The 26,207-nt window shown below is 37.2% G+C and overlaps 1 protein-coding gene across 1 annotated transcript; it reads right to left on the minus strand.

The window, feature by feature from the left end:
- Positions 1 to 572: 572 nt before the first annotated feature.
- LOC121324130 (inverted formin-2-like) lies at positions 573 to 25,780 on the minus strand. Its single transcript, XM_041265626.1, has 5 exons — positions 25,641 to 25,780; positions 7,250 to 7,673; positions 5,611 to 5,726; positions 3,997 to 4,156; positions 573 to 610 (listed from the first exon to the last, which is right to left on the minus strand). The coding sequence occupies exons 2-5, from the start codon at positions 7,644 to 7,646 to the stop codon at positions 573 to 575; spliced, it is 711 nt and encodes a 236-aa protein (XP_041121560.1). The 5' UTR covers positions 7,647 to 7,673; positions 25,641 to 25,780.
- Between the last annotated feature and the right edge of the window lie 427 nt (positions 25,781 to 26,207).

Below are 26,207 nucleotides of genomic sequence, written 5' to 3' on the forward strand. Positions count from 1 at the left end.
AGTTTCACATTGGATCTGGAGGTCATCATCTTCTTTCTCCCTGTGAGGAACATACAATTGATCTGCATGTTTTTTTTTTTTTTTTTTGTATAACTTGAGTAAGTCACCATATAACCCATAAAACTGGATTGGTTGACATTTTGTTGATGCAAATCCATTTTCACACCTAGCTTTCAAGGATACCCCAAGAGCAGCAGGCAATACTGCATTCTTAAAACAACCACAAAACATTTCTTTGCAGTTAAGGTCATACATAAGCCACTGCAGGAACATTGCAATGATATTTTTGACTGGTGTCCACTAAACTTGGGAATGGTTAATAATAAATAAATAGATAAAAAAATAGTCTTAAATTGGTGTGCATTGCTGTACATCTGCACAAATGGGATTTCCATGTCATTTTTGTTGTTTAGAAACTGCATTTTAGGATTTAGAGGAGATCCTTCATAAGTCTGAAACATTTGATTAAACAGAATCCAATCTTGTTTCTGACAGTAGTTTCCAGACAGTCGTGAAGTAGTGGCGACCGCAGTGCGTAAGTTTACATAAAATCGGTCACAACATTGTAATTCTTACCTTAAATTTGGTAGCAAGTCCAGTAACCGTAATCCTGAAAATTACATCGATAGAAAACAGTTAATTTATTTTATTTAAAATGACGATTTCATTCCAAAAAATGTTGCTAGCAACTTCATTATTAACATTATGATCTTCTCAACATAGACCCCTCCCTGCGAGAGCCGCAAATCTACATTTTAAAACCCCCAGCCAAACCTAGCAAATCCAATGGGTACTAATAACACACACGTGTGTAACAATACGGTGACATTGGAATTGTTAATTAGCCAAACGTCCGGCAGTCTGCTAAGGTTGATTAATATACATTCAGCAATAACACAATTAAAACACACACACACACACACATATATATATATATATATATATATATATATATATATATATATATATATATATATATATATATATATATATATATATATTCTCGAAGTTTATTATTTTGTTTATCTTCAATTGTTAAATATAATACGCGCATTATAGGTGACTGACCATTAGCAGTCGTGTTTTATAATTGAATTCAAATACTGTTTCAAGTCCAGAACGATAATTTTGATCTTAAACATGTTGAAAAAAAAATATAATGAAATGATGTGTACAGTTTAGGCTACTGAACAGTCTGGGTTATGATTTTTGTTCTACCGACTGGTTTTGTCTTACCTGTTCCGTATACATTGCTTTTGAGCAGGCGAATTACCTCATTTTTTAATATTTCGTAAAATCCCCCCCACCTCCTTTGAACAGTGCGGAGGTGGGGGCTGTGTAGTGCAGCGGGTCAATTTTCTTGTTAGTCCACTATCACACATTTTTCGAGTGAGGTACTCCCCCTTATCTCCTTTTACCTAAAATTAGTCCTGGCTGTCTCGATTTCATACGGTAATTAACCTACAGGTGTTTGTGTTTCAGGCGCAACATCTAGTTGTACGTACGAGTCGTTTTTAAAATATCCAAGAAATTATAACAATAGACCAAGTTATTCAAATCATTAAAAAAAAAAAATACACACAAAAAATGTGCAATGTGTGTGGTTACCCATACAAAAAAATAATTTCAGTACCTTGCAATATATTGTACCCATAACCTTTGTCAATATAGTAGCGCAGCATACAATAGGTTTTATTGCATACATATTTTGCAGTTCTACACATGTACACGTGTGTGGTGCACTTACAGAGAATGAGACTGACACCATGCTAGGTTGAATTGTATACAACTTTACTGGCTGTAACTGACTGTCCCGTGTTCTATAAGAAAGTGTCCAGTCACATTTTTGGTATACAGTTCATTTAGCTATCTGGCTGTAAAACAAGATTTTGAATTGCGACTATTTCAATAAGAAAATGACAACCACTCTTCATTGTGAAAATCCTATGAATTTCTGAAATAAGGATTTGATTTTAACAGGCTATAAGGGATGGGTCTGCTCTGCTTATTTTTTATATTTATATTTTATATTTACTTCCAAAACATGGGATAAACTGGGCTCAATGTACTGAAAAGAAAGCTCATATTTCATATTAAATGAATACATCCTTCAGAACAGATTTCATTTGTTTGTAAATAACTTGTGAGTTTTGTTAATAGGGCTCATAATCCCGTAGGTTTAAAAACACAGCTTTTTATTGCCGAAAGACACATGTGCAAACATTTGCTTTTATACTGTAAAGTAAACATTGTTTAGGGTGTTGTACTGAACTAATGTTAAAGTCTTTGGGGCAATACTGGAGCTTGCAGTGGTTAATTGATGGCAACTGAACACTGGAGTGTCTCTTACTGTACATGAAAAGACTTAAAGTAGTTCAGTGCATATGGAGTTGAGAGTGAGGCAGGTGGCAAAGCGTGGAAGACCTTCACCCCTGGAGTCAGGAAGCCAGGACCAGAGATCATCAGACTAGTCACTGCTCACACTAATTATAACCTGTGGCACCTGGATTAACCTGGTAGTCCAAAATGAATGCCAAATCTTTCAACTTTGGGGAAGATAACTCGAGAATGCAAGTAAACTGGTCTTGTGTATGTGTTTACACTGCTCGTACATGTGTATGGCTATTTATGTTTATTTTCCAGTATTAGACACTTGTGTATATGTTTACACTGGAACTATTCCATGAGTTATTTAATTGCATTGCAGAGAGATTCCACTTGTTATATAATTTAGAATAGCATAGCGATGTGCATCATGAGTCTTGTGTTACCATATTGTCTTCATTTTCACTAAACATTAAGAATAACATCCACCGGGATATTGTCTTTATTTATAAATTCAGTATTGTAAAACTGAATTTTCTGACAATTGCATTTATGTTTGACAGTTAAAGGGTTAAGTTCTGAAGCTAGTCGACGGGGGTAGGGGGTCTGGATGAAACTAGATAGTGAAAAACCCCTCCCTACCATAATATCGAACACTTCACTTGCAAGATAGATCAATGTATAGTATAGAAACAACAGCTAATACAGTTCTAAAAAAAACTCTCTTATTTGCATAATTATAAATGAGTACATTATTTCTTTAGGTAAAGCGTTATTTTTTTACAGTATAATGTACATAGAAAAATACAATACTGAAACACAGGCCCATGCAGACTTACCCCATCCTCCTCAGGTTTCTGGTGGCCCTGTTTGTAAAGCTGCAGTTATGTGTCACTGCTGTGAGTCCCTCACCTACTTTTTCTCAGTAAATGCGCTGCACCAGTGGGAAAGGGCTTTTTTTGTAGACTTTTGCAAGGAAAGAAATGTGTTCAGGATTGTCTTTTTTTTTTCTTTCTTAGTTGTTGTACTCGTGAAAAGTGGATTGGTCTACAGAGCCAGAATTGTACAATCACTGACAAGGGGTCTACTGGACCACTGTTCACTGCTCATCAAACTCCAAGGTCATTGCCTGGTGCATTAGTTCACTGCCCAACCAGGCCCCCCACTTTCTTCAGTTCTTTTTGTGCACAATTAGTTTACCCCAGTTTTTCTCCTCAGTTTAGAATTTCCTCAAAACTCAGCAATTTGAGAACTGTAGCTAAATGGCCATCCTCCAATGCCATGACCAAACAAGTACTAATTAGGAGGCTGTGTGGTCCAATGGTTAAAGAAATGGTTTGTAACCAGGAGGTCCCGGGTTCAAATCTCAGCTCAGCCATTGACTCATTGTGTGACCCTGAGCAAGTTGCTTAAACTCCTTGTGCTCTGTTTTTCAGGTGAGATGTTGTTGTAAGTGACTCTGCAACTGATGCATAGTTCACACACCCTAGCCTTGTATCTTGTAAAGTGCTTTGTGATGGTGGTCCACTATGAAAGGTGCAATATAAAGATTATTAATATTTGTACCAGTACTAATGAAAGTGTAACAGTGCTTCTTCTAGGGCTCAGATAACTAATCCACTCCAGTACCTGTCCACTGCTTATGTTCTCAATAGAATTCAAGCACATTACCTATGAATTCATTTCTCAGCTTATCCCGGAACCGCAGGTCTTCTGCTCCCAGGATGAGTGCATTGATGAAGCTCAGCAGAGTCACCATGTACGGCACATTGTCAGTGGACTGGAGTTCATTCATGATCATGCTGAAGCGATACAGCTGGCTTTTTACAATCTGTCAGGATGAACAACCCACAGAGTATCAGACATCTTGATTTTACGATTCACAAATATAACAACCAAAATATTAAATCATATTTTAGATTTTGTCTTTCAGCCCATTACCTTATATATATAGGGACAGTTTTAAAGATCACAGTTTGTTGATTCTAGTACTAATACATGGGTATGGCAGGAGAGACAAGCTTTAATTTGGATTACATGTTGGAATGAAGTTTGAAAATTACAATAACAACTGCAAAAGAGAGAACTGATATCAACTGGAAAACAAAAAAGAATGAGTTGATGCTAAATCTTCTATTACAGTCAGTGCATCAATCACATACTTTACTGTGCAATGCTGGACACTAGGGGGCACCCTGAATTAAGTTAACACTGTATTAGAAACTTGCTCCTGTTACAAATTATTTCTTAGAAAGTACTGCAAAATATACATTTCTCTAAAGATCTTATTGGGATCTTTTAAATCAAAGCAATTAGCCATTTAATATGATTTTAAGTATCACTGCTTGTCAGGTATGCCATGGCTGCAATAGCAAACATATAGGATAATGATCTGCTTGATAAATTTCATATTTTGAAATAAATTCTTTCATTATGCATACTGTAATTCTTTTGTTTGCAGCAGTGCCAGTAATTAAAAATACTGCTACACCACAAAAAAGAGCAGTTTTAATGTATTGATTTATCTCCCTAGCCACCAGCATTCAATGCTCATTAGGTTACAGCAGTTCATAGCACTTTTCACAACTCCTGTCTGCCCATTGTGTTCTGCCCAGTGCTGCCCCACGCAGGCCTACGCAGGTCTGTGGTGGTCTTGTGAGGCAGGTGTCATTGGGTTAGCAGTTCATTGCATGAGGCAATTTTTATTACAGTATAATGATTCATTAGAACTATCTACGCCCATTCCTCTTTCCAAACTGCTCCCATGAGAACAGTCATCCCTTAATCAGCATTTTTCTAGAGCTACCAGACTCTATTTTAGTTTTGACTCAGATAAACTCAGATAAACTCACAGTACATGAATAGTTCATATTGAAAACTATGTGGGGCCCCGGATGTAACACTGGAAGGGAATGGAGAGAAGAAGAAACAAATAAAAACTACTATAGAAAAACAAAAGGATTGTCAGCAATACAGTGAACAGACTATTTTCTCACTTCTAACAGGTTATTATTCCTTTAAATGTACACTTGGGGAATGGTAAATGGTTACACTCTGGTGTAGCAGATGCACCTGGCGGTTGGACATGATTCCACGGACCTACTTAAAAGAGACACCAGGATGTGATGATCTAAACAAGAAAAATAATACAATAGTTTAGATAACCCTGATAGTTCTCTGCCATACCAAGTTAAGATAATTCTCCTTTGCTTCTAATAGGATTTTAATTGGACTTTTTCAGTGAATGTCTAGAATGTCTTCAGCCTACACACACATACCGCTCACCTTGTAATGTTCTAAAGCATCCAAGGACAGGCTGTATCCTTCCGTGGAATACATGCAGAGGGCAGCCAGCAACTCAAACACCTGCTTCTTCACCATCAGGTTCGATGTATCCAAAGCTGCAAGCAACACAACATACAAACTCATCATGTTAGGGGTCATCGAGTATACTATATTCATCTTCTCATACCTATGGTGATTTTAGTGCCACTGCTCTCCATTATATTGGTCGAGCATGTTGATGGTAAAAACAAAACCTCAGAGTACATCCTGTACATCCTCAGAGAAGACTGGCAACTTTGCACTGCCAGGACACAAACCTACGCTCCCCTGACTGTATGACTCACCCTGCACACCACACAGCCATGTTTTTTACCAGGTGAGCTACTTGGAGACCCCTGAATTGATTCTAAATACTACACAGTGTTTGGTAGTGCTTAAAATGGTTTCTCTGAATCGGAGTTGAACACCCCTGACTTTCTACAAAAAGGATTGTGAAGTCTCATGTAGTTTTCATTGCCCATTCTAACTGTGCACTTTGTTCTGTTTTGGTACACCCTTTGCGTTTCAATTTGAGTAAACATGTGACCCCAAATTCAAGACAGGGATTTTAAACTCCCATAGGGATATATCAGCCCATTAAAAAGCACTGGATCCCCACACGGTCATTTGAAAAATCAAATTCATGAGAAGGGAACTTCAGTGAAACTAGTTGGCTTGTTCACAGTTCAAGTGTCCACACAGGTTTTGAAAGAATAATAGTTCCATTAACTTTTCAGCAACCTTCTGGGTTTCTACTGCACTGCAATGGCATTTTGTATACAGCATGAGAACTCAATGGCACAATATGCTGGGTACCAGCAACACAGCCGTCAGAACGTGCAGATAGATAGGGGTAAAGGCAAGCACACATTTGAGATATTTTATTTGAAATTGCCCTTCAACCGTCTATCATGCTAACAGTTAAATCGGAAAACCACATGACAAGTGTCCTGAGCATGAAATGTGTGAGCAGGCCTTTTACAGCGCCAAACGCTCATGTCCTAGAGGGTTGAGAGATAAGAACCCCTTTTATTAGGATGTTTACATCCTGCGATTCACACAAAAGACTCTCTGTTCTCAAAATCCATTTTGTTCTCTGATTGCTGCTGATTTGTATTTATCTATTCAAGGCTATAAGAACCATTGTGAGGGGAAACACAATAGGCTGTATTTATACAAGTTTACATTGTTCTAAATTGCTCTACTAAGAGAGAATAGTTGGTATTTTTATGTTTTAAACGCATGGGTTATTTCTAGGACACAACTTAATTCATAGTTCTGACTGTTTTTAAGGTGTTACTACCATGCACTATGTGCAGTTTGTCAATAACATACATATCTCTTATCTCATCTGTAAAGGCAGAATGAAATCGCTTGGTATCATGAAAATGTGGGAGTGACTAAGGTACATACAGATGCACAGCAGAAATAAATCAACAAATTTTGATACTCTCAATAATGTTCCCAGAACACCAGCGTTTTATCCATCAGCGTTATCTTCAACGTCAGCCCTTTGACTTGCATAGTACTCCAGTTTCGTACAGTTTATAAACTACCAGAATACTGCATTCTTCTCACAATGGGTCACCACAGTGCTCACCTTTCGACAGTTTGCGGACATAGCCCTCATTCTCCACGATGAACTCGATGCCGCAAGAGGAGTTCATGACGGCTCGCACGCAGTTGATGCAGGTGAGCTGGAGCAGAGCGTCAGAGATCCGCGAGCACCCCCTTCCAGAGAGCCGGTCCAGGGCTTCCAGCAACAAGTCCAGGCCGCTCAGCTCCAGGAACTGGACCATCCAGGAGTGGTCACTGCCCTCTAACCTCTTCTTCAGCCCAGAGTAGTTGACCACGCTGGGCACCTGCAGCAGGCGGATACAGAGCTCGGGGTCGGAGTTCTCCAAGTTGGCTTCGGCCTGGTCCTCCAAATCCGGTCTGCTAAGCTTTTTCTTCAGGGATGCCCATTTCTTCTGGGCGGTGCCCTTCTTCACAGACATGGTGCTCCTAGGGCTGTTGTCCTTCACCTGGGGAATACAAAAAGGACCAGCTTCATCAATGCATTTGAAAGCAATATTCTGGGACATTGGTGTAGAAAGAAGTCACCAGTGCATGTTAGTTCCTGTCCGGTGACATCTTACAGGGTTGTCATTGCTTGTCATGGTGACTCATCAATAATAAGGACACATGAACACATTTGGAAGGGGGCAGTTTCTACTGTAGGTTGCTGTTAAGAAGGAGAAATCCATATGAATGATCCCTTACAACAAATACCACAGGTGTGTGAAGGCAATAAATGCATCTTAGACGATGTCACACTCACATCACACCCAACAAGTTTGATACAATAGTGTACTAATCTGCCCTAGCCTACATTCCTATTACCATTAGCTGCGGTGCCTTTCATGCTATTTTTTTTTTTTAATTTTTATAAATTTAGTAGTGGCCAATTGATTTTACCCCGTTTTTCTCCCAATTTGAAATATCAAATTGTATTGTTTTAGGCTCAGCTCAAACTGGTTAAACAAAGTGATGTACAGTACCTGACTATATTGAAAATCATCATCTGAGAGCTGAAACTGTCATTTTCAATTCTACTTAAATTGCAAATGTGCACTCAGGCAGCTATGCAATTAAGTCTTAGCTGAATTAAACACTTCAGAAAAATATAAATTCATGGAACGTACAAAGCAAATGTAGAATGATTTTAATTTGATGAACACATTATCAATTATGAATACAAATAAATAGACATATCAGGCTGTATGTGTAGAGATGGTTCGTATCATAGGGTTTGGGGTGGAAATCGCAACGCTGTGATTTCGTTTTGAACTTTCCTGTGCTGTATAAACCTAAAGTCTTGTTTCAGTAGTGGCCAACTTACGAAGTTGTGAAGGAATAGAAAACATTATTATTATTATTATTATTATTATTATTATTATTATTATTATTATTATTATTATTTATTAATTAATTAATTAATTAATTAATTAATTTTACCAGCTTCCTTTATGTGAGGTCAAATTGAGGAAGATGATTGACATGTGGCCATTTTCATATTCAAGTACAATTTAGCTTCCAAGTTTGTATTTTAATGCTGTGAGTTTTCAAAAGCCTTGGCATAAGTTTTTCTGGTGCTGGGACTTTGAATACATTTAAGTGGGATCATCACATATTCTAGTTTCCAGCCTCAAAAACCCTAGCATAAAGGAAAATCCCAATGTCTATTTAACATTGACGCAGGGACTGAGAAAGTTATCATAATAAGTGGTGATATAAAAATAATAAAGTCAAATGGCCATGTGTACGGTTACCTATTTTGATATGTATGTTGGGGGTTGAGTTATAGGGTATTGTTTTAAAATTAAGGGCCACACAGTTAAAAGTAATAAACCAGGAAACGTTCCTGGAGTTACACTACCGTGGTGAAAGCGAAATTAATCTGCATACGATCTGAGGGATTTGAACCCACAGTCTAAAGAATGTTTTTGATTGAACAAATAGTTAAACCTTTTCCTTGTTTCGTGTTTCCTCTGTTCAGCTTACTGTGATACCATTGTTAGGTACCAGGTGTGGACAGAAGCTTTGTTGATTTTTAAAAGATAGCACAAGAATGGATTCAAACTGTCCAGTGGTCTAAACAGATCAAACCTGCGCACCTGTGAGTGCAAACACAAAGCGTTCATCCTTCTCACACAAATCAATAGGGATCAAATGTGTATGGAAGTTTCCATAGAGGGGTTTGTCTGCCTTGTTTACCCTTTACTGCATTTCTGAAGTAAGTCAAACACGTGATTGTTTGAAACTTCTGTACAGTGTTGTGTTATCATAAAGGAATCATCGATGCATCCCTTATTCCTCAGGCCGAGAAAGTTGTAAGACAACTAAGATGAGATGTCACCTTGGATATAAAGTTAAACAGCTACAAAAACTAACATTGATCAGCAACACTTTAGTCAGTCACTAGGCAATAGCTCAATAGTTTTTTTTTTTATTATTATTAAAATGACATTGGATACAAAAGTATTCTAGATTTTGGACATGTGAGAAACATATTTTGTCATAATAATAATAATAATAATAATAATAATAATAATAATAATAATAATAAATAATAATAATAATAATATAAGGAATAATGTACATTCAACTGTGCATAATAAGGTTGCAAATCCATCAGGGGTTTCTGGTGATGTAAATCATGAGAGCGCTAGTGTCACCAGAAACCTGAGCTAGAATTACAGCCTTATATGTACAGTATAGTACTTATTATAGTACATGGTGACATAACAGACACCATGTACTATAATTGAAGAAGTTTATTTGTTTAACAGTTTAATTGTTTAACCATTCATTTTAAACTTCAGTATTTTTTATGTTATTAACTTTTTGGGAGTGGGGAAAGTGTGGGATAAATACATGCGCAAGTGGAGTCTCCAATAGAAATGTAGGAATGTGCTGTCACACAGTAGCTGGGGCGGGTTTAAAGTATTCAGAATGAATCAATGATAGATGCAAGTCAGGAGTAGGTTTTATTTTTTAATGGGAAAAGGGTAAAGTCAGCGTGAATTGATTCACCATTTCCACAGTTTTTCCAGTGTTTTCTGGTGTTTATTGGCTATCCGCCGATTTCATTTCTTTTGTATTGGGGGTGATTTATCAGGTTTTATCGGTTAAAACTGAAAATCAGAAGGCCTAGTTATGATACACATGTAAGCTGCACTCAGTTGTAGCGCTCCCCTAGCATATAACGTGCATCCTGTGTATAGTGTGCTACAATGCTTCTGTAAAGGTGCACATTATAGTCTGTAAATTACTGTAGGTCCCTTCCTCAGTTGATAGTTGGTTAGAGAAGAAACTGTGTAGATCCTTTTTAAGGTAGTGATAAAAACACAGCTCACTATTATCATTGAGGGTCACCAAAAGGTGGCAAACATTTCATGAACAAGGTTCTGTGCAATTAAAGAAATGTGGCAGATCAGTGTCCTAGTAGGCTTGTTTAAACACGTCTCTCTAAGAACAGACTCCTTTGCTTAAACTCATTACTGAGAAACGGAAAAAACATTTAAATTATATTGGAATGTGTCAGTGGCACACCCAAATGTATAGTTTGGCTGCTGCTGGTTCTCAACTTAGAGCCAGTTTTAGCTGGGTGGTGTTGGCCAGCAAAGGCCTGGGCGATTCCTTGGAAAATGAATTCCTGTCCGGAGAGAAGCTAAATCTGTTTTATTTATTTATTTTTAGTTTGCGGGGACAACAGTCAGGCACAGTGCTTATAGCTCAGACTGCCCTGAACACATCCTCTCTCAAGTCAGACAGTCTGTAGTGGTTAATTGTGTTACCTAGACCACAGAATTCATTTCACCTGCTTTGAATCCAGGCCACCAAAAGAAGACATAAGGCTCTGGATTACCCAACTGCACCATCTATAGCAGGGGTGTCCCAGAGGGCTATTCCACTCCTGGTTTAACAGGTACAATTTGATGATGAACTTTTTCAGGGTCTGGCTGGAGGTTTAACTGGATTCAATAAAACAATTTATAACAGGGTTGGAACAAAGACCAGGACTGGAAGAGACAACTTTGGCCACCCCTGACCTATATGGCGTTTATTTTTGAGGTACAGTAAGTTTTAGTCAGCACTGTCCCCCGAAACTTCAATACATTCCACCTTGACAAGATGGATACACATTCCAGTCATGTGTTGATGGACTTCTTTAAAGAATTAAACAGAACAGTCCAGTTTCTGTAAGCTAAGCTAAGCTCTACATTGCCATATACAATTAGTGTAAGCAGCATCTGCAGCAACTGAGAAATACAGGCATATGAGTAGATTAAATATATTAAATATATTCACATCGATGCTATTACTCATTATAAATTAATTTGCCCATGTGTGTATATATATATATATATATATATATATATATATATATATATATATATATATATATATATATATATATATATATATATATATATAATGTGGCTCTGACTGCTGTGATTTTATTTTTACTTTTTGGCTCTGGTGTTTACTAATACAGTGTAAGACACTGGCTGATCTAGCCTACATTGTCTGTGTCAGGCAACTACTGTAGTTCCTGAACTCCTAATCAAAGCATCTTAACACAGACGTAAAAAACACAAAATCTGAGTGATCGTAATATGAGCCACTCCCAATTATAACGAACAAGCCAGCAGCTTTACATCTTTGTTTTACTGTCAAAAGAACACTACACAATAAGAAAATATCATTCAAAACTATTGGTATACTTTATACCATAAGACTAATACTAATATTTATTTCTTACCACTTTAATATAGGATATTAAAAATATAACAAGTATCCAGGTGGTATACAGTGCCTCTGTAAGTTGCACAGCAATGAACTACTATATATAGTATATATATTATTGCCATTAAAGACATACTGTACCTGTGTATTGATTTCATTGCTATTCTTCCTAACAAATGTTCCTGTTACAAGTCAACCATGAAGGGAATGATCAAAATCTCATCTGTCATCTCAGCACTAGCTGTACAAAAACTCACTCTTAACCACTTCCATTTAGGGATGGGAAACAAAGCCAGCCATTGGGAGATGGAATTAAATAACACACTATTCTCCACATCGATTCTAGAGAGCGACAGAACTTTAAAAAGGCATACAGTTTTAGATTGCATACTCGTGTTGCTATTGGAATTGTTTTGGTTACATGATAAATTAAGGGCCAGTGGTTCAAATAGAACATATTACCTATTGAATTAATTTGAGCATTCACTTAGGATATATTCCATACTTGCTCATATTGGTGGTATTTTAAAATGTGTGTGTATTTATGATGGTGTAAGGGTTAGTATGAAATATTGTTTACTTCATTTGAATTTAACAATAAATGATACACTTTTTCACATGTACTGTATTTACATTTGAATTACAGACACTTTTATAAAGTGTTACTGTTGTTTTAAATAACAGGCAAACTTTTCATTTATAATAATAATAATAATAATAATAATAATAATAATAATAATAATAATAATAATAATAATACACTCTCTGCTGTGGTATGGAGCTATTTGTGTTCTGTCTTACCCAGAGAATGCCAATGCTATTGAAATGCAGTGGTTTAATACCATAGAACCAGTAATAAAGCAGCCTGGTCATGGTTCCCATTTACCCAGTGCCATTCCACTAGCAGTTTCATTCTTGTTAAAAGGCAGAATACACTCATAACATGTATATATAACATTATGGGGCAAATAGCCATGACCAGACCACCTTGCACGTTCCACTGTACAGAGGGTTGAGGGAGTCGTGTATTAATGATGACACAATACCCTATTTGGAAATGTGAAGTTTTTAAACCTGTTTGTTGCATTTGTATGAATTAAAAAAAGAGCCACCTAAAACTCCAGAGCGCTGTTTTTGATAAAGTTAAAGCTCAGTTAAAGCTTTGTGGATGGGTCCTATGTTCTTATTATGAGCAGGTCTTTGAAGTGGACTGAGTAATTCATGAATGAGTAAACAGCACCGCATAGGGTTGAGAAGGAAAATGTACTGGAATATTTACTAGGCCAGGATAGCTCCCTTGCTTCAGCATCCAGTTATAACTACAACAATGATTATAACAGAGTCTATTGAATCTGCATTTCAGGGAACAGCAGTCACTGTTCACTATGACAGGAGAGTTTCAAGGGTGGCAGCCAAACATGGGAAAAGCATGTTTGAACCTGTTCCAGACTGCTGTTGGCTTCTACTGTAAAAGTGGTTCTGTTACACTTGTTTTTAATGGAGATGGTTTTCATACCAAGGATTTATGAAACAGGCAGTTTTTATGAAACAGGTGGGAGTGTGTCTATGCTTTGACACTTCAGCCTGAGCCACTCATTTGTCAAAATTCAATGAATTTGAGTTAAATATTAAAATACTGTTACACTTGAATGACGATAACAGGAAATGGGTTTGTGGACATTTCAGGTAAACATTTTGAGATATGATTTGGCAGCTACAAGAGATTGCTTGCTCTTGTGTTGTGATTCATAGGTATCAGCATGATAAAAATGCTTTGAATTCCAGCAGTCTGGCTAGGCTGCAAACCATCACCACATGTAATCAAAGACAGGAGGGAGCAGGGTATATTGTTTCCAGCTTGAATCAGTCACAGTTCCTGCCTTTACTGACACAAAAACTTGCACACAACCTTCACTGCAAACTTTTCTCTCACAACAATCTTGTTAAAGAATGAGAAAAGATATAAGTAAAAATATATACTGAAGTTCCTCATACTTTCCGAAGATTCAGTTTAATTTTAAAATGACAAAACAGAGCAGTATGTTATTTTTCACATAAAACATTTAAACAATAGTTTGGCCACCATAGAAAACAATGTGAGGGCTGCGTCTGGTTAATGCATGCTGTGTATTAATGTATTAACTTAAATAAAGCAATTGATATTTGAGAACCATATGGTTGTCTTAATTATTTGCAACATTATGGTTTATTTATTAAAGTATTATGCATATATAGGACAAAGGCCTTGCATATTATAAATATGTATTAATATTTGTGGGTTTGGCAGGAATGAGGTTAAAACCCCATTCTTGAATAGCAAAATGCTTCTAACTTTTGGTCCAACTGGGCAGGCCAATGTGTGTGTGTGTGTTTAAATGGACAACCTGACCTAATTGAAGGAGAGGAAATTTAACCTGGCCACACAAAGTTAGGTGGGGGGAAGAACTTGGTAAGAGTACAATGGTGCCTGTTTGTCTTGTTTGCTTTTCTTGTCAATAAAAGTACACAACATAACTCTAAGATTCTTTTTTCCTGCCTGGCCGTTGACTACCCTAACATACCTGTTCAATCACAGGAAGTGGGACTATAAATTAACATATTGACAGGATGGCAACAGAGTTGAAGACTTTTACCTCCAAAAATACCCAACATTAATTGAGCAATACCATGCTATTTTAACTTTTATTTTAAAATATATTCTTTGAAAGAACCGGTTGAAAATAAGAAACAAGTCAAGGGAGTGGACAGTCCAGTAAATGCCTTTGTGTTCACCCGCCTCATAGTTACTCCAATACAGTTCTGCTTTAAAAACAGTTCAGCTCACAATTTATAATGTTATTCCAGTTGAAAACGCTCAGCTGATTTTAGAACAGGAATTGTTAGGAAATGACAAGTGCTTTCAGACATAAAAGGGATTGTGGCTGATCAGAACATTAAACGCAGAGCTAGCAAACAACTTTACTGCCTTTAAAAAAAACAATAGCCGGTCAGATCACTTCTGTAAAAACAAGATATCGCTTCTTGTTTTTACCGGAAATTATAATTACTCTAACCTTTGTCATTTCCTCCCCCCTTTGGTAACCTAAATCACAGATTGTGCCCTACTGTAACCACAAAATAAATTCTCCAATACAGTCAAGGAGGAATTAGGTTTAGGTTACATATTCATTGTAGTTCTATGGATTTAACAATGCTTTATACAGTCTTGATCTTTCCAATACACTTGTCTAGTTATATCGAAGTATTGATTTTGAGTAAGATATGCTATAAGTCTTCAATTTACTTTAGTAATATATTTTTCAGTTATTCATTTTCTGATTATTATGAACAGCCTATAATGTCTACTTCCAGAGTAGGTTGAAAGATCACATAATCACATGATTGGAATTGAATTCAGAAGGTTGTTCAGTGCCAGCACTTCGGAATCTCTAGAAAACCTGAAAACAAGCTTAAAACCAGGTAATGACAGATACAGAGATAAGGGATAACTCACACTGGGCAACGGAAACAACTCACAATGATTAATACTAATGGGAATGTAAAAAACAAACATAATTATTTCATAATTTGTTTATGTCATGCACATCAATTCACTATACATGTGTAATTTTGAAAGGTTTTGAAAGAGCCAAACATGTATTTGAATTATGAGTGGAAGTAGCAATTATACTGTCAGGGTATATAACTGTTCTCAAACAATACGTAAATCGAGCATGCCAACATTCACTGTGTTATTTGGATAGTCATGATGTCCTGTGTGGAAGTATGTTGTTTCACCTCAGTGCTCCAATATGATTTAGAGTTGTGTAGCATGTAGATGCTGTACTGTTGGTCTTCACAAGCAAGTACATGCATAGCAAGCAATGGGCTGGAGAGACAGCTGCTTGAGTCACAATGTAAAGTAACTGGAAAAGGTGCAAAACATAGTCCTTCATAGTGAGTTAGTGAGTGCAGTACAGAAAGGGGTAAAACCAAAATATCCAGTATATCTTTCTGCTAGATCATCCCAGTTCATGGAACAGAAGGGGACACAGGCCAACAAAGGAAAAGTTGTGTTATTCAACTGTAACGAGCATCCGGTTCACTGGTGTGTAAAATTACCTTTCTGCTCTCTCACAAGCATTGTCAGAATAATCCTAATTTAGCAGAAGTGCTGACTAATTAGAAATTGTGATGCACTCTTGGCATTCTTCACATTTTTTACACAGATTTCTGAAAATGTAGACACAAGGGGCTGTAAGATGGGAATGTTGTCAGCAAGTGACAGCCAAAAATAGAGCATTTACTATTTCAAGTTGTTTCACCTTTAACAATAGTGCATATTTGCAGAAATGAACTTTCGCCACATTCTTATTTTTTCTCTTTGTATGACCACTTGTGCAATTTTGCTCTTTTCTATTTTTCTTGAAGATCCTTTGTTGGGTACAAGAGGTTTAATGTTCATTTTGAAGCTGAATAGTGTATTGTAAAGATCCTTGTTATAAATGAGAACTACAATCTGATCAGCTTTAATAACGTTAACTTCTACCACTATGGCAAGCCAAATTATCATTTTGAGATATCTCAAATTCATTTATAGATAACGTTAAATCATTTCCAGATATCTTCAAATATTTAAATATATCTCTAAATCATTTTAAGATATCTAAAATACATTTAGAGATATCTCAAAATGATTTACAGATATCTTTTAAACCCTCATTTTAAGATATCTCTAAATGACAGTTTGGTGTGCCATGCTAGCACAATCCCTATGGTTTCCATAGTATTTAAATATATATATATATATATATATATATATATATATATATATATATATATATATATATATATATATATATATATATATATATATATCCTATATCCATATTTCCCATGCAATGACAGCTATTTCCCTTGGAATGACAACTACTTCCCATGGAATGGCAGCTACTTCCCATGGAATGGCAGCTACTTCCCATGGAATGACAGCTATTTTCCATAGAATGACAGCTATTACCTATGGAATGACAGATACTTTCCATGCAATGCCAGCTATTTCTCATGGAATGACAGCTACTTCCCATGGAATGATAGCTATTTCCCACGGAATGACAGCTATTTCCCATGGAATGACAGCTATTTCCCACAGAATGACAGCTATTTCCCATGGAATGACAGCTATTTCCCATGGAATGACAGCTATTTCCCACAGAATGACAGCTACTTCTCATGGAATGACAGCTATTTCCCATGGAATGACAGCTATTTCCCACAGAATGACAGCTACTTCTCATGGAATGACAGCTATTTCCCACGGAATGACAGCTGCTTCCCACGGAACGACAGCTATTTCCCATGGAATGACAGCTACTTCCCATGGAATGACAGCTGCTTCCCACAGATTTTCAATGGACATTCCTTTTTTTGCCATTTTTTTTAGCATGCTCCCTTATGGCATGCTGTATTGTCTCAGAACATTTCTGTGGCTTACAACAACCAGCAACTTACTTGTCCAAATCTGTGCTTTAATTGATATGAAGTCAGGTGGAACTCAGCTCTATTGACTGGTGAATTCTATATGAAGGCTTCCTCTGCAGCAAACTAAACTACTGTTTACACTTAAGACACATGTGCCAAAATCACAAAGAAGCACAATCTAGTGACCAACTAACGCAATGAAAAAAGTAAGCTCTAGATTGCTAAAGCTGAGTTCCCTATTTAGTAAGCATAACAGAATACTTAAATAAACTATTCAAGAAGCAACAAATTGACTTCTGCATTGCCTCCTATTATATCCTAGCCAAGAGATTTCAATGTGCTATTAAGGGTGATGTTAATGGTAATAAGCAGGTTTGGTGGTACTGTACATGGCATTTCAGATGTAATAAACAATTGTATTTATTCCTATATAGAGTATGTTCCATTTACTATGTTAGAAAAATTAACTCTGTCAAAATATCTGCTCGTAGTCTGGAAACCATCCCGATATCCTGCCTCTAAACGGTGCAGAATTGAGAATGTGACAGCTGTGCGATAATACTGTGAATGCCTGGTGTGATTACACTGTGGATTTACAGTATTAAGAACATCACTTTTTGTTTATGAGCAAAAAAATTTATGAATTTATAAGATCAGTGTTGAATGTTATTCATCTGTAACTTCAAACGCTCAATCCTTAAAGAAACTTTTTGTTTTTATTTACAGTGCCCAATTATTTTAGAATGTCCAGTTATGTTCCCTCACCATAGCAATTCCTCACACAGTTCAGGAGACCCGAAGGTCAGTGGGCATTCCTACGATCCCACGATCAAGCCGATCTCCTCCATCTGCATGTAGTTACTTTGGGTAATATCTTGCTTTTTTTGCTTTGTTGTCCATTTCTGGTATTTTACCTCCAATGCTGAAAACTAGATTTTAGCAAACCAAATCAAAACAACACAGCACTAACTTTGTCCCACCCCCTACTGTACAGATAAGCCAGTACAGACACACTGATAGGTTGATTAAAACACTGTTGTTTGAACAGTAAATAAGAACGTTAGCCGCTTTGGAGTATTGTGGCGGAGTGTCCCGCCACTTTGTTTATTTTGTTATTATGATTTAGATTTAAATATGATGGTGAAAAGCTGTGTTTATTTGTATTGTTTGGCCAGAATAGCAAGACGCCGTCCGCCAGGTTATTGTTTTGTATTTTTGATTTTAAAACTTTGTGAGGCTATGTGACTGATCAGCTACTGATTGTTTAACTAGCTGACAGTCACACATCCTTACTAATCTCGTGTTGACTATGGCTGAGGGGTGTCAGAGGAGAGACGTAGGACCAAGGAATATAACAATTGCTAAGCGTGCTGGTTTATACACCTATATACTTGTTTGTTATTTGTTTGTTTATTTGTTTGGCCAATGTGCCTTTTTCTTTGTGGTGTTTTGTTTAAATTTTTATTTTGTTTATTATTTAATAAAACACTGAGTGCCGTTGCACTTCAGTTTCACCTGCATTCATTGTTTTGAGTCTGTTTCTGTTTCTCTCATTTAAACAAGGTTTCTTTTTTTTTCTCTCCGTACTTGTCCGGTATGCATTGGCCCCTAAAAGAGATGAATTTCGTGATTTAGGTAGACCCCTAACTATCATTAGTAATTGTCATTTTAAGATGTGTAAAATACTATTGAATAAAAAATATTTTGTTTCCAGAATCAATACATCACTATTGTACGAAACATTTGACATTTGTATTTAAAGAAGAGTTATGAAATTGTGATGAACTTTGGCTTGTACATTCTTTAGCACACGTTAAGTATCACACTTTGGGGATAAAACGTGCCTGTCCATCAGTCCTCTGTCTGTCCACCACTCTCTTTTACATATACATACAGTGGATATACTGTAGATGGTGATCCGCTTGTTTATCACACTGATAGCCAACTGGAGTTTTAACTAAGACCTAATACTTCAGATATTTCAGACAACACTTTTACTCCTGGTTTCTTTCCATTCCCAGTACTGTAATTAAATGTAATCTGTTTTCTGGAAAGCTCGCAGGAAAACTATTCAAGCATTGAATTAGGAGCAGGGGAAAGCAAGTTTAATTATGACTAAAATTGATGCTGTAGCAATGTGGCAATGTGCCCACCCCTTGTGTATATTTATGTATGATTATTCTTACTATTATTGTGTATATGTGCAGGCAGTCAAGCACCGTCTGTCTTTTATTTTTTACTGTATGAGACCGGTGAATAAGCCAGTCTTATAATGTGCAGTCGGTGGAGATGAGGTTAAAACCCCTTCCCTAGAACCCTTGTGGGAATGTGACTGGAGCCTTAATAAGGTAATTTATTAATATTTAATTAAGGCTCTAGCCACAAATATAAAAGGACCCACTCTCGGCTCAGAAGGCGGAAAGTGTCTGAGGTGAGACAAGACAAGACAAGACAAGACAAGAGACTGACGTGAGTTTGACATAAGAGAAAACAATTGCTATATACCAATATACTTGTTTGCGTTTTTGTTTATTTGTTTGGCCAACGTGCCCTTTTGTTGTGTAGAAGCGTTTTTGTTTGTTTAAACTGTTTCTTTATTATTTTAATAAAACACTGAGCGCAGCCATAGCGCTTCAGTTTCAACCCATACTTTGTTTTTGACTACTGCTTCCTGATCCTGACGTCACCACCCACACGCCACACAAAGCAACAACACCCTTTTCATGGGAAAATGTAAAAGTAGATTTTTTTTCTTGTTCTTTTTGTTGTGGGTTTTTTAAATAAATTTAGCGGGAACAGTCCTTTTACCCCCTGATTTTCTTCAATATTTAGAATGTCCAATAACATTCCATCACTACAGCAATTCTCCACACAGCTCAGGAAAACTGAAGGTCTCTGGGCATCCTCCAATCCCACAACCACAACAACTGCCTCTTTTATACCCAGGAACTAAAGAGCGGATGTCAGCGAGCTACCGGCCTTTTGGAGGACAAAGGCAAGCCCTGCAGGTGTCTGCTTGAGCTTACCAGATGGCCTCTGTTGGTTTTGCCTTCTGCAAAGCACCAATGTGATGCTCCCTCTGGGATCTCCAGTGAAGACTTGGCACAGCTGGGATACAAACATGCTCTTCCTTCTGTGTGACTCATACTACACACCACGCCACTGAGAACTACTCAGAGAGCCTCAGATGTAAGTATTGTTACATACATATGTAAGTGTCTGGCAGACTTGACTTATGATGACCCACAGTCTAAACACATAGGACTGTGGATCATCACCATTCATGTAAAATGTATTTAATTGCTTCCGAACTACATATAGTCCAGATTATTTCCCGGTTTCAAACTACACACATTGCATATAAACCTGAACCTAACAAGGCTTGTTAGATTACAGGAATCGTTTTACTCTTCTCCTCCGTCCTTACTGGGGAGCTGTAGTGTAGCTAATACATAATTATGCTCCTGCTCTCTCACTGACCCAAACTGTACCAGCCAGCCCAGAACAGTTTAAACAGACAGTGCTCAATAAGTGACTGTGACAGGATGACAGAGGGCTGAGGCTCAGAGACAATGTAAAGTCAAAAATAAAGTTCTTTATTAAATAAAAATAATCAAATAAATAGGCACAAGGGCCAACAGAAAAGAGGTTCAAACAGAAATAAGTGAACTTACAAAGTAAATGGTCAAGTTCCAAATCTTTTTAAAACCACAAAACTCTCCAACACAAAGCAAACTCCCAAACAACAGAACACCTCCCAGCCAGGCCCTCTCCCCTGGCTTTTATCCCCTGTGGCTGGAGCCCAATTAATCAATAATTACTAATTATTCAATTAGAGCTCCAGTCACATTCTCACATGTTTTCCTGGCAGGGAGACATTTAACCCCCTCCCCATTTGTCTCAGGAATACTTAAAAAAAACTTGTTTTGGGAACGTATTGGTTCAATTTAGAACTTGAATAATCATAAAACTTAGTTTTAGTCAGATTTTACCAGTGTGTGTATTACAAAGGACATTTTCTGCAACTGGTTGTTTTTAATACAAAGCAGACTCCTGGTTACCTGGTGTGTCAGGCAGGCTGTCATACAAAGAGTGCAAGAGAAAGTACACTCTTAACTTGATTAGAGGTAGCCACTGAATACTTACAAACATTTTATAAGTCTTTAATTCTAAATAAAAAAGATGAAACATGACATCAATGTACTTAATCTGTTTATATAGAACCTGTAAACACTGAATAAATCACACAGCTCTGCCCTCTTCTTGTTCTCAGACTTTTCTTATGTTCTTATGATGAATCAAGCTGGTGTGTGCAATGAATTGTGACAGATGCAGTGCCTTAAATCACAAGAAAGCTCAACAGTGGTCTCTCAGACAGTATGCCAGGGGAATTCAGCTCTGTGATTGTGTCTATACTGTCACACAGGACACTTATTCTCCCCAGGACCATCCTAATGAAATATTCTTAAATAGACAAGAATTTCAAGCAGTGAATATACATACCAAGTTCCATTACAATTAGATTAACGGCTTTGAATATATTAAAAAATATGCAACACAGCCGAGTATAATGTATATAATGCTGTATATCTTCTTGTTGCATGTGCATGCCAAATTTCACAAAACAAAAATGGTTTCAAACACAGACTTCATTAGTCCCAACTCAAAAATAAGAGGTTACGATGTCTCTCAGTAACATAATCCAGTAAGCACCTTCAAAACGGCGTGCTTCCAATGTCTGGATAATAATATAACTGAGAAGCATCTATGATCCAAAGCAATTGGGAGTTGGGGATGTTGATAAAATCAATTTGATTGAATAATGGAATTCTTACTGTAAATTGTTTTACTTGACATTCCATTACTTACAACTATACAATAACCTACTGTAAATATCACAGCCAGAATGCTGGTTAGCACATTTTCTATGGCAACAGAGCTGAAGAGTGTGACAGGTTAGCAGGGAGCTGTTAGGATAGCAGTGGTGTTAGTAAAATTGAATACAGGTTTAGATTTTAAGTACAGTATGTTATAAATATAAAGATCAGCTGGGCCGCTGGCTAGCAGACAATCCCGCTCATCGTTTCATTGCAAATCCCCAAAATTCAGGGGCATGGAGGGTAGGATATGGAGGGAATTCATTGCATCCCTTCTAGGGTTTGAACAGCAACACAATAGCAAACATTTCATGGATTGTTTTGAAATGCTGCTTCACTAAACATTTCTTGTGTAGCTTTAACATTGCCACATTCATTATTGATCTTTCTTCTACACCCAAGGCCCTTTATTTTCATCCTCACAAAAGGAAGATAGAAATGTTGCCTAGTGACAGCCAAAATTAGTTATTTTTTTCCCATGTGAACGAAATCCTGTGTAGGCCCAGGTGTACAATTTTTGATCATTTTAATGTAATACTTCCTTTTACTTTACGGGCACGCCATCTTTAAACATCTTCAGTATGTTGTTTATAATTTAATATTAATAGATAATGTTGTTTAAAGATGGCGCTCACAAAAATGTAAATAACATTACATTTATGTAAATAAAAGATCCTTATTTTGTGCATTACAAGGCTGTATGTGTAATGTACTGTGTACTGAAACAGGTTAACTGTCAGATGATGGCATTCACAACAAATAGAAGCTAGTGAACTGCTTTTCCATCTGTTCTCCAGTATTATCCTGGGGAATTAATTTGCGCCTATTTCCACCGTTTTTATTTATAAACAGTGATCATTTCCTGACCAATTTTTATATAATATTAAAATAGCAGGGGCTCCTGAGTGGCGCATCCAGCAAAGGCACCCCACATGGAGTGCAGGATGCACCCCATAACCTGGGGATCACAGGTTCAAATCCAGGCCATATCACAGCCAACCATGACCAGGGGTTCCTAGGGGGCAGTGCACAATTGGCACCACCCAGGTAAGGAGGAATTAGGTTGGGAGAGGATTCCACAGTTCACTCAGCACCAGCAACCCCTGTGGCTGATGCAGGCCTGCAGTGGAGCCATTCAGATCTGTGTTGTCCTCCAGCACTATGGGTCTGGTGGCTTCACTGTGGATCCACAGTGTGAAAAATGATGGCTTGGCAGGAACACATTTCAGAGCCCCCAGGGGGTTGCAGCAGCAAACCAGGATAAAAACAATAATTGGGCATTTCAAATTGAGGAGAAAACCTGGGTAAAAACCATTGGCAACAACTAAATTTAAAATAAATAAATAATATTTAAAAAGGACCATATTACAGTAAAATATTTTTGTTATTATTGCTGTGCAATTTTTAGCCCACTTGGACATCCCCTGATGGAGTCCTTGGGGATGGCCCTTAATTTACTTACAGTTCAGTTAGCCAGCTGTACAAACACTCAGTTTCAGGACAGGCATTATTCCAATCTAAACAAAGGGTCAATAAATATATATTTTCAGATCTTGACCTCTGAGCGTCATGTCATGACTTGTGTCCACCCCAGTGAAGAGTTGACTTTATTCAGATCTGTGTTGTCCTCCAGCACTATGGGTCTGGTGGCTTCACTGTGGATCCACAGTGTGAAAAATGATGGCTTGGCAGGAACACATTTCAGAGCCCCCAGGGGGTTGCAGCAGCAAACCAGGATAAAAACAATAATTGGGCATTTCAAATTGAGGAGAAAACCTGGGTAAAAACCATTGGCAACAACTAAATTTAAAATAAATAAATAATATTTAAAAAGGACCATATTACAGTAAAATATTTTTGTTATTATTGCTGTGCAATTTTTAGCCCACTTGGACATCCCCTGATGGAGTCCTTGGGGATGGCCCTTAATTTACTTACAGTTCAGTTAGCCAGCTGTACAAACACTCAGTTTCAGGACAGGCATTATTCCAATCTAAACAAAGGGTCAATAAATATATATTTTCAGATCTTGACCTCTGAGCGTCATGTCATGACTTGTGTCCACCCCAGTGAAGAGTTGACTTTATTAGGAGTAAAACAGGAAAAATTGATATCATGCAGCAACAGCAGTCAAACAGATGATCCCACCCTATCCTTTCCCCTGGGGCTATCATACCCAACACCAAATGCCAAGAGAACCTCTGTCAAATGCAAAAGAGCATTTAGATTGAACTAAATCAGTATCCTCCATCAAAGAAAACATTAGATAGCGAATTAGCATGTTGACAAAAAGCAGAATGTCTCCCACCTTGACAGGGGAGAATGTACCAAGTCATCAGCTGCCACCACCAGATCGCCTGTCTTGCCCATTGTAACTGAAACCAGTTTTTAATAGGGAGCTACAAACAATCCACGTTAAGGATTCCATTTGGTGAACAGATTAATAAGTGATGGGTGCCACTCATACAGAAGCGCATTAGCGCCACAAAGAACAAATATTTATTGCGTTTTTGTGACACTGATAATGCAAAATAAAGCAATAGAGATTCCGGAATATTATTTCGGAATGAATTATTTTGGTAATTCACACCGCTCATGTCTCAACCAGTCTTCATTTTGCTTTATATGTTGTGGTTGTATTTCATTACAAACTACAAAAACGGCTTTTGTGGTCGGTATTGGGCAAAAATACACTGTCGATTATAGTTTCACTGTGCAGTTCAGAACATTGCAGGCTGTCCCTTCGTACGGTATTTATACGTGAACCTTCTGCATTCACAACTTTCAATTTCTCTCCAATGCAGAGATTCCTACTCCATGACTCATATTTCTGACCAAATTCTAACTTTCCCCATCACAACGGCTGTACAGCAGCGTTTCTGTTTTCAAGAAACGGTGCTTATCAATGGACAATCATCTTTTATTTATGTATTTATTTATTTGAGAACAAGTAAACAAAATCACGGTAAAGTGGGAGTGTTGCAACATCTCTGTGACAGAGACTACGATTAGGAACAGTTATTGAGTATGATTAAGGGAATCCATCCTTCCGATGAACATATTTCAATACAAGGTAAAATACACTGTAATGGGAGTTTTCATTCTAAAAAAAGAACACAAAATAAGATTGTGAAATCAATGAAAAGGAAAATACCAACACTATGCATATCGAAATTATTAGCAGATAATTGAAAACGGACCAGGTTTCCATATCATACGGTACTGTATCAATTTTGTGTTATACTTCGTTGGATAATACACTAATATCTGTAGCCAATGCAATATTAAACAATGCAGAGCAATAGAACGTTTTTTTTTTTTTTTTAAATATGATTACAAAATGTTGAATGTGCTTCAGCTTACCTTACTTTGTAGGTTTATAGCATAAGGTACAGCGATAGAAGCAGTTTCTTCTGAAGCGCCTATTAAGATCCACTCAGAATGTTATTAGCTGTGCAGGAAACACTACACAGAGAACTGTACTGGATCTGCTCGCTTGTCTATATGGGTGTGACTACGAACGATCCCAAAGCCAACTTAACTCCTCCTTGTTTAGTGATGTGGCAGATGAGCTCTGCAGTTTTCTTGACTTTTCTACGGAGGTGCTTTTGTCTGACTCAAAAAAATTGTTCTGTCGTCTCTATCCAATGTCCATCACATTTTAAATTCATACTCTGAATAAAGACTAAAAAAACAAAACAAGACAAAAAAACATGTCCATGGATTATGAGTAACCTAAACTAAATAATGTTAAAACCAAGTTTCATGGCAACTGGATAAGTGGTTCCCCAGACCCATGGAAAATGTGAAGTGTGACTTACAGTGTTGACGTACATATAACTGCATCCGCTATATCCATCAGAGGATTTTATACCAGCAGGGGATAATAAAACGAATGAGATGGAGACAGTTCCTTCTAGGGGTGTGAAG

This window comes from Polyodon spathula, chromosome 12 (genome assembly GCF_017654505.1).
Source record: "Polyodon spathula isolate WHYD16114869_AA chromosome 12, ASM1765450v1, whole genome shotgun sequence".
Lineage (NCBI taxonomy): Eukaryota > Metazoa > Chordata > Actinopteri > Acipenseriformes > Polyodontidae > Polyodon > Polyodon spathula.

Bases quoted from the DNA above. Each gene is read 5' to 3' on its own strand.
- LOC121324130 (XM_041265626.1), bottom strand. From the start codon at position 7,646: ATGTCTGTGAAGAAGGGCACCGCCCAGAAGAAATGGGCATCCCTGAAG. The intron at 5,727-7,249 runs GTGAGCACTGTG...TGTTGCTTGCAG, and splicing joins TGTCCGCAAACTGTCGAAAG to CTTTGGATACATCGAACCTG. The intron at 4,157-5,610 runs GTGAGCGGTATG...TCATCCTGACAG, and splicing joins ATGCTTTAGAACATTACAAG to ATTGTAAAAAGCCAGCTGTA.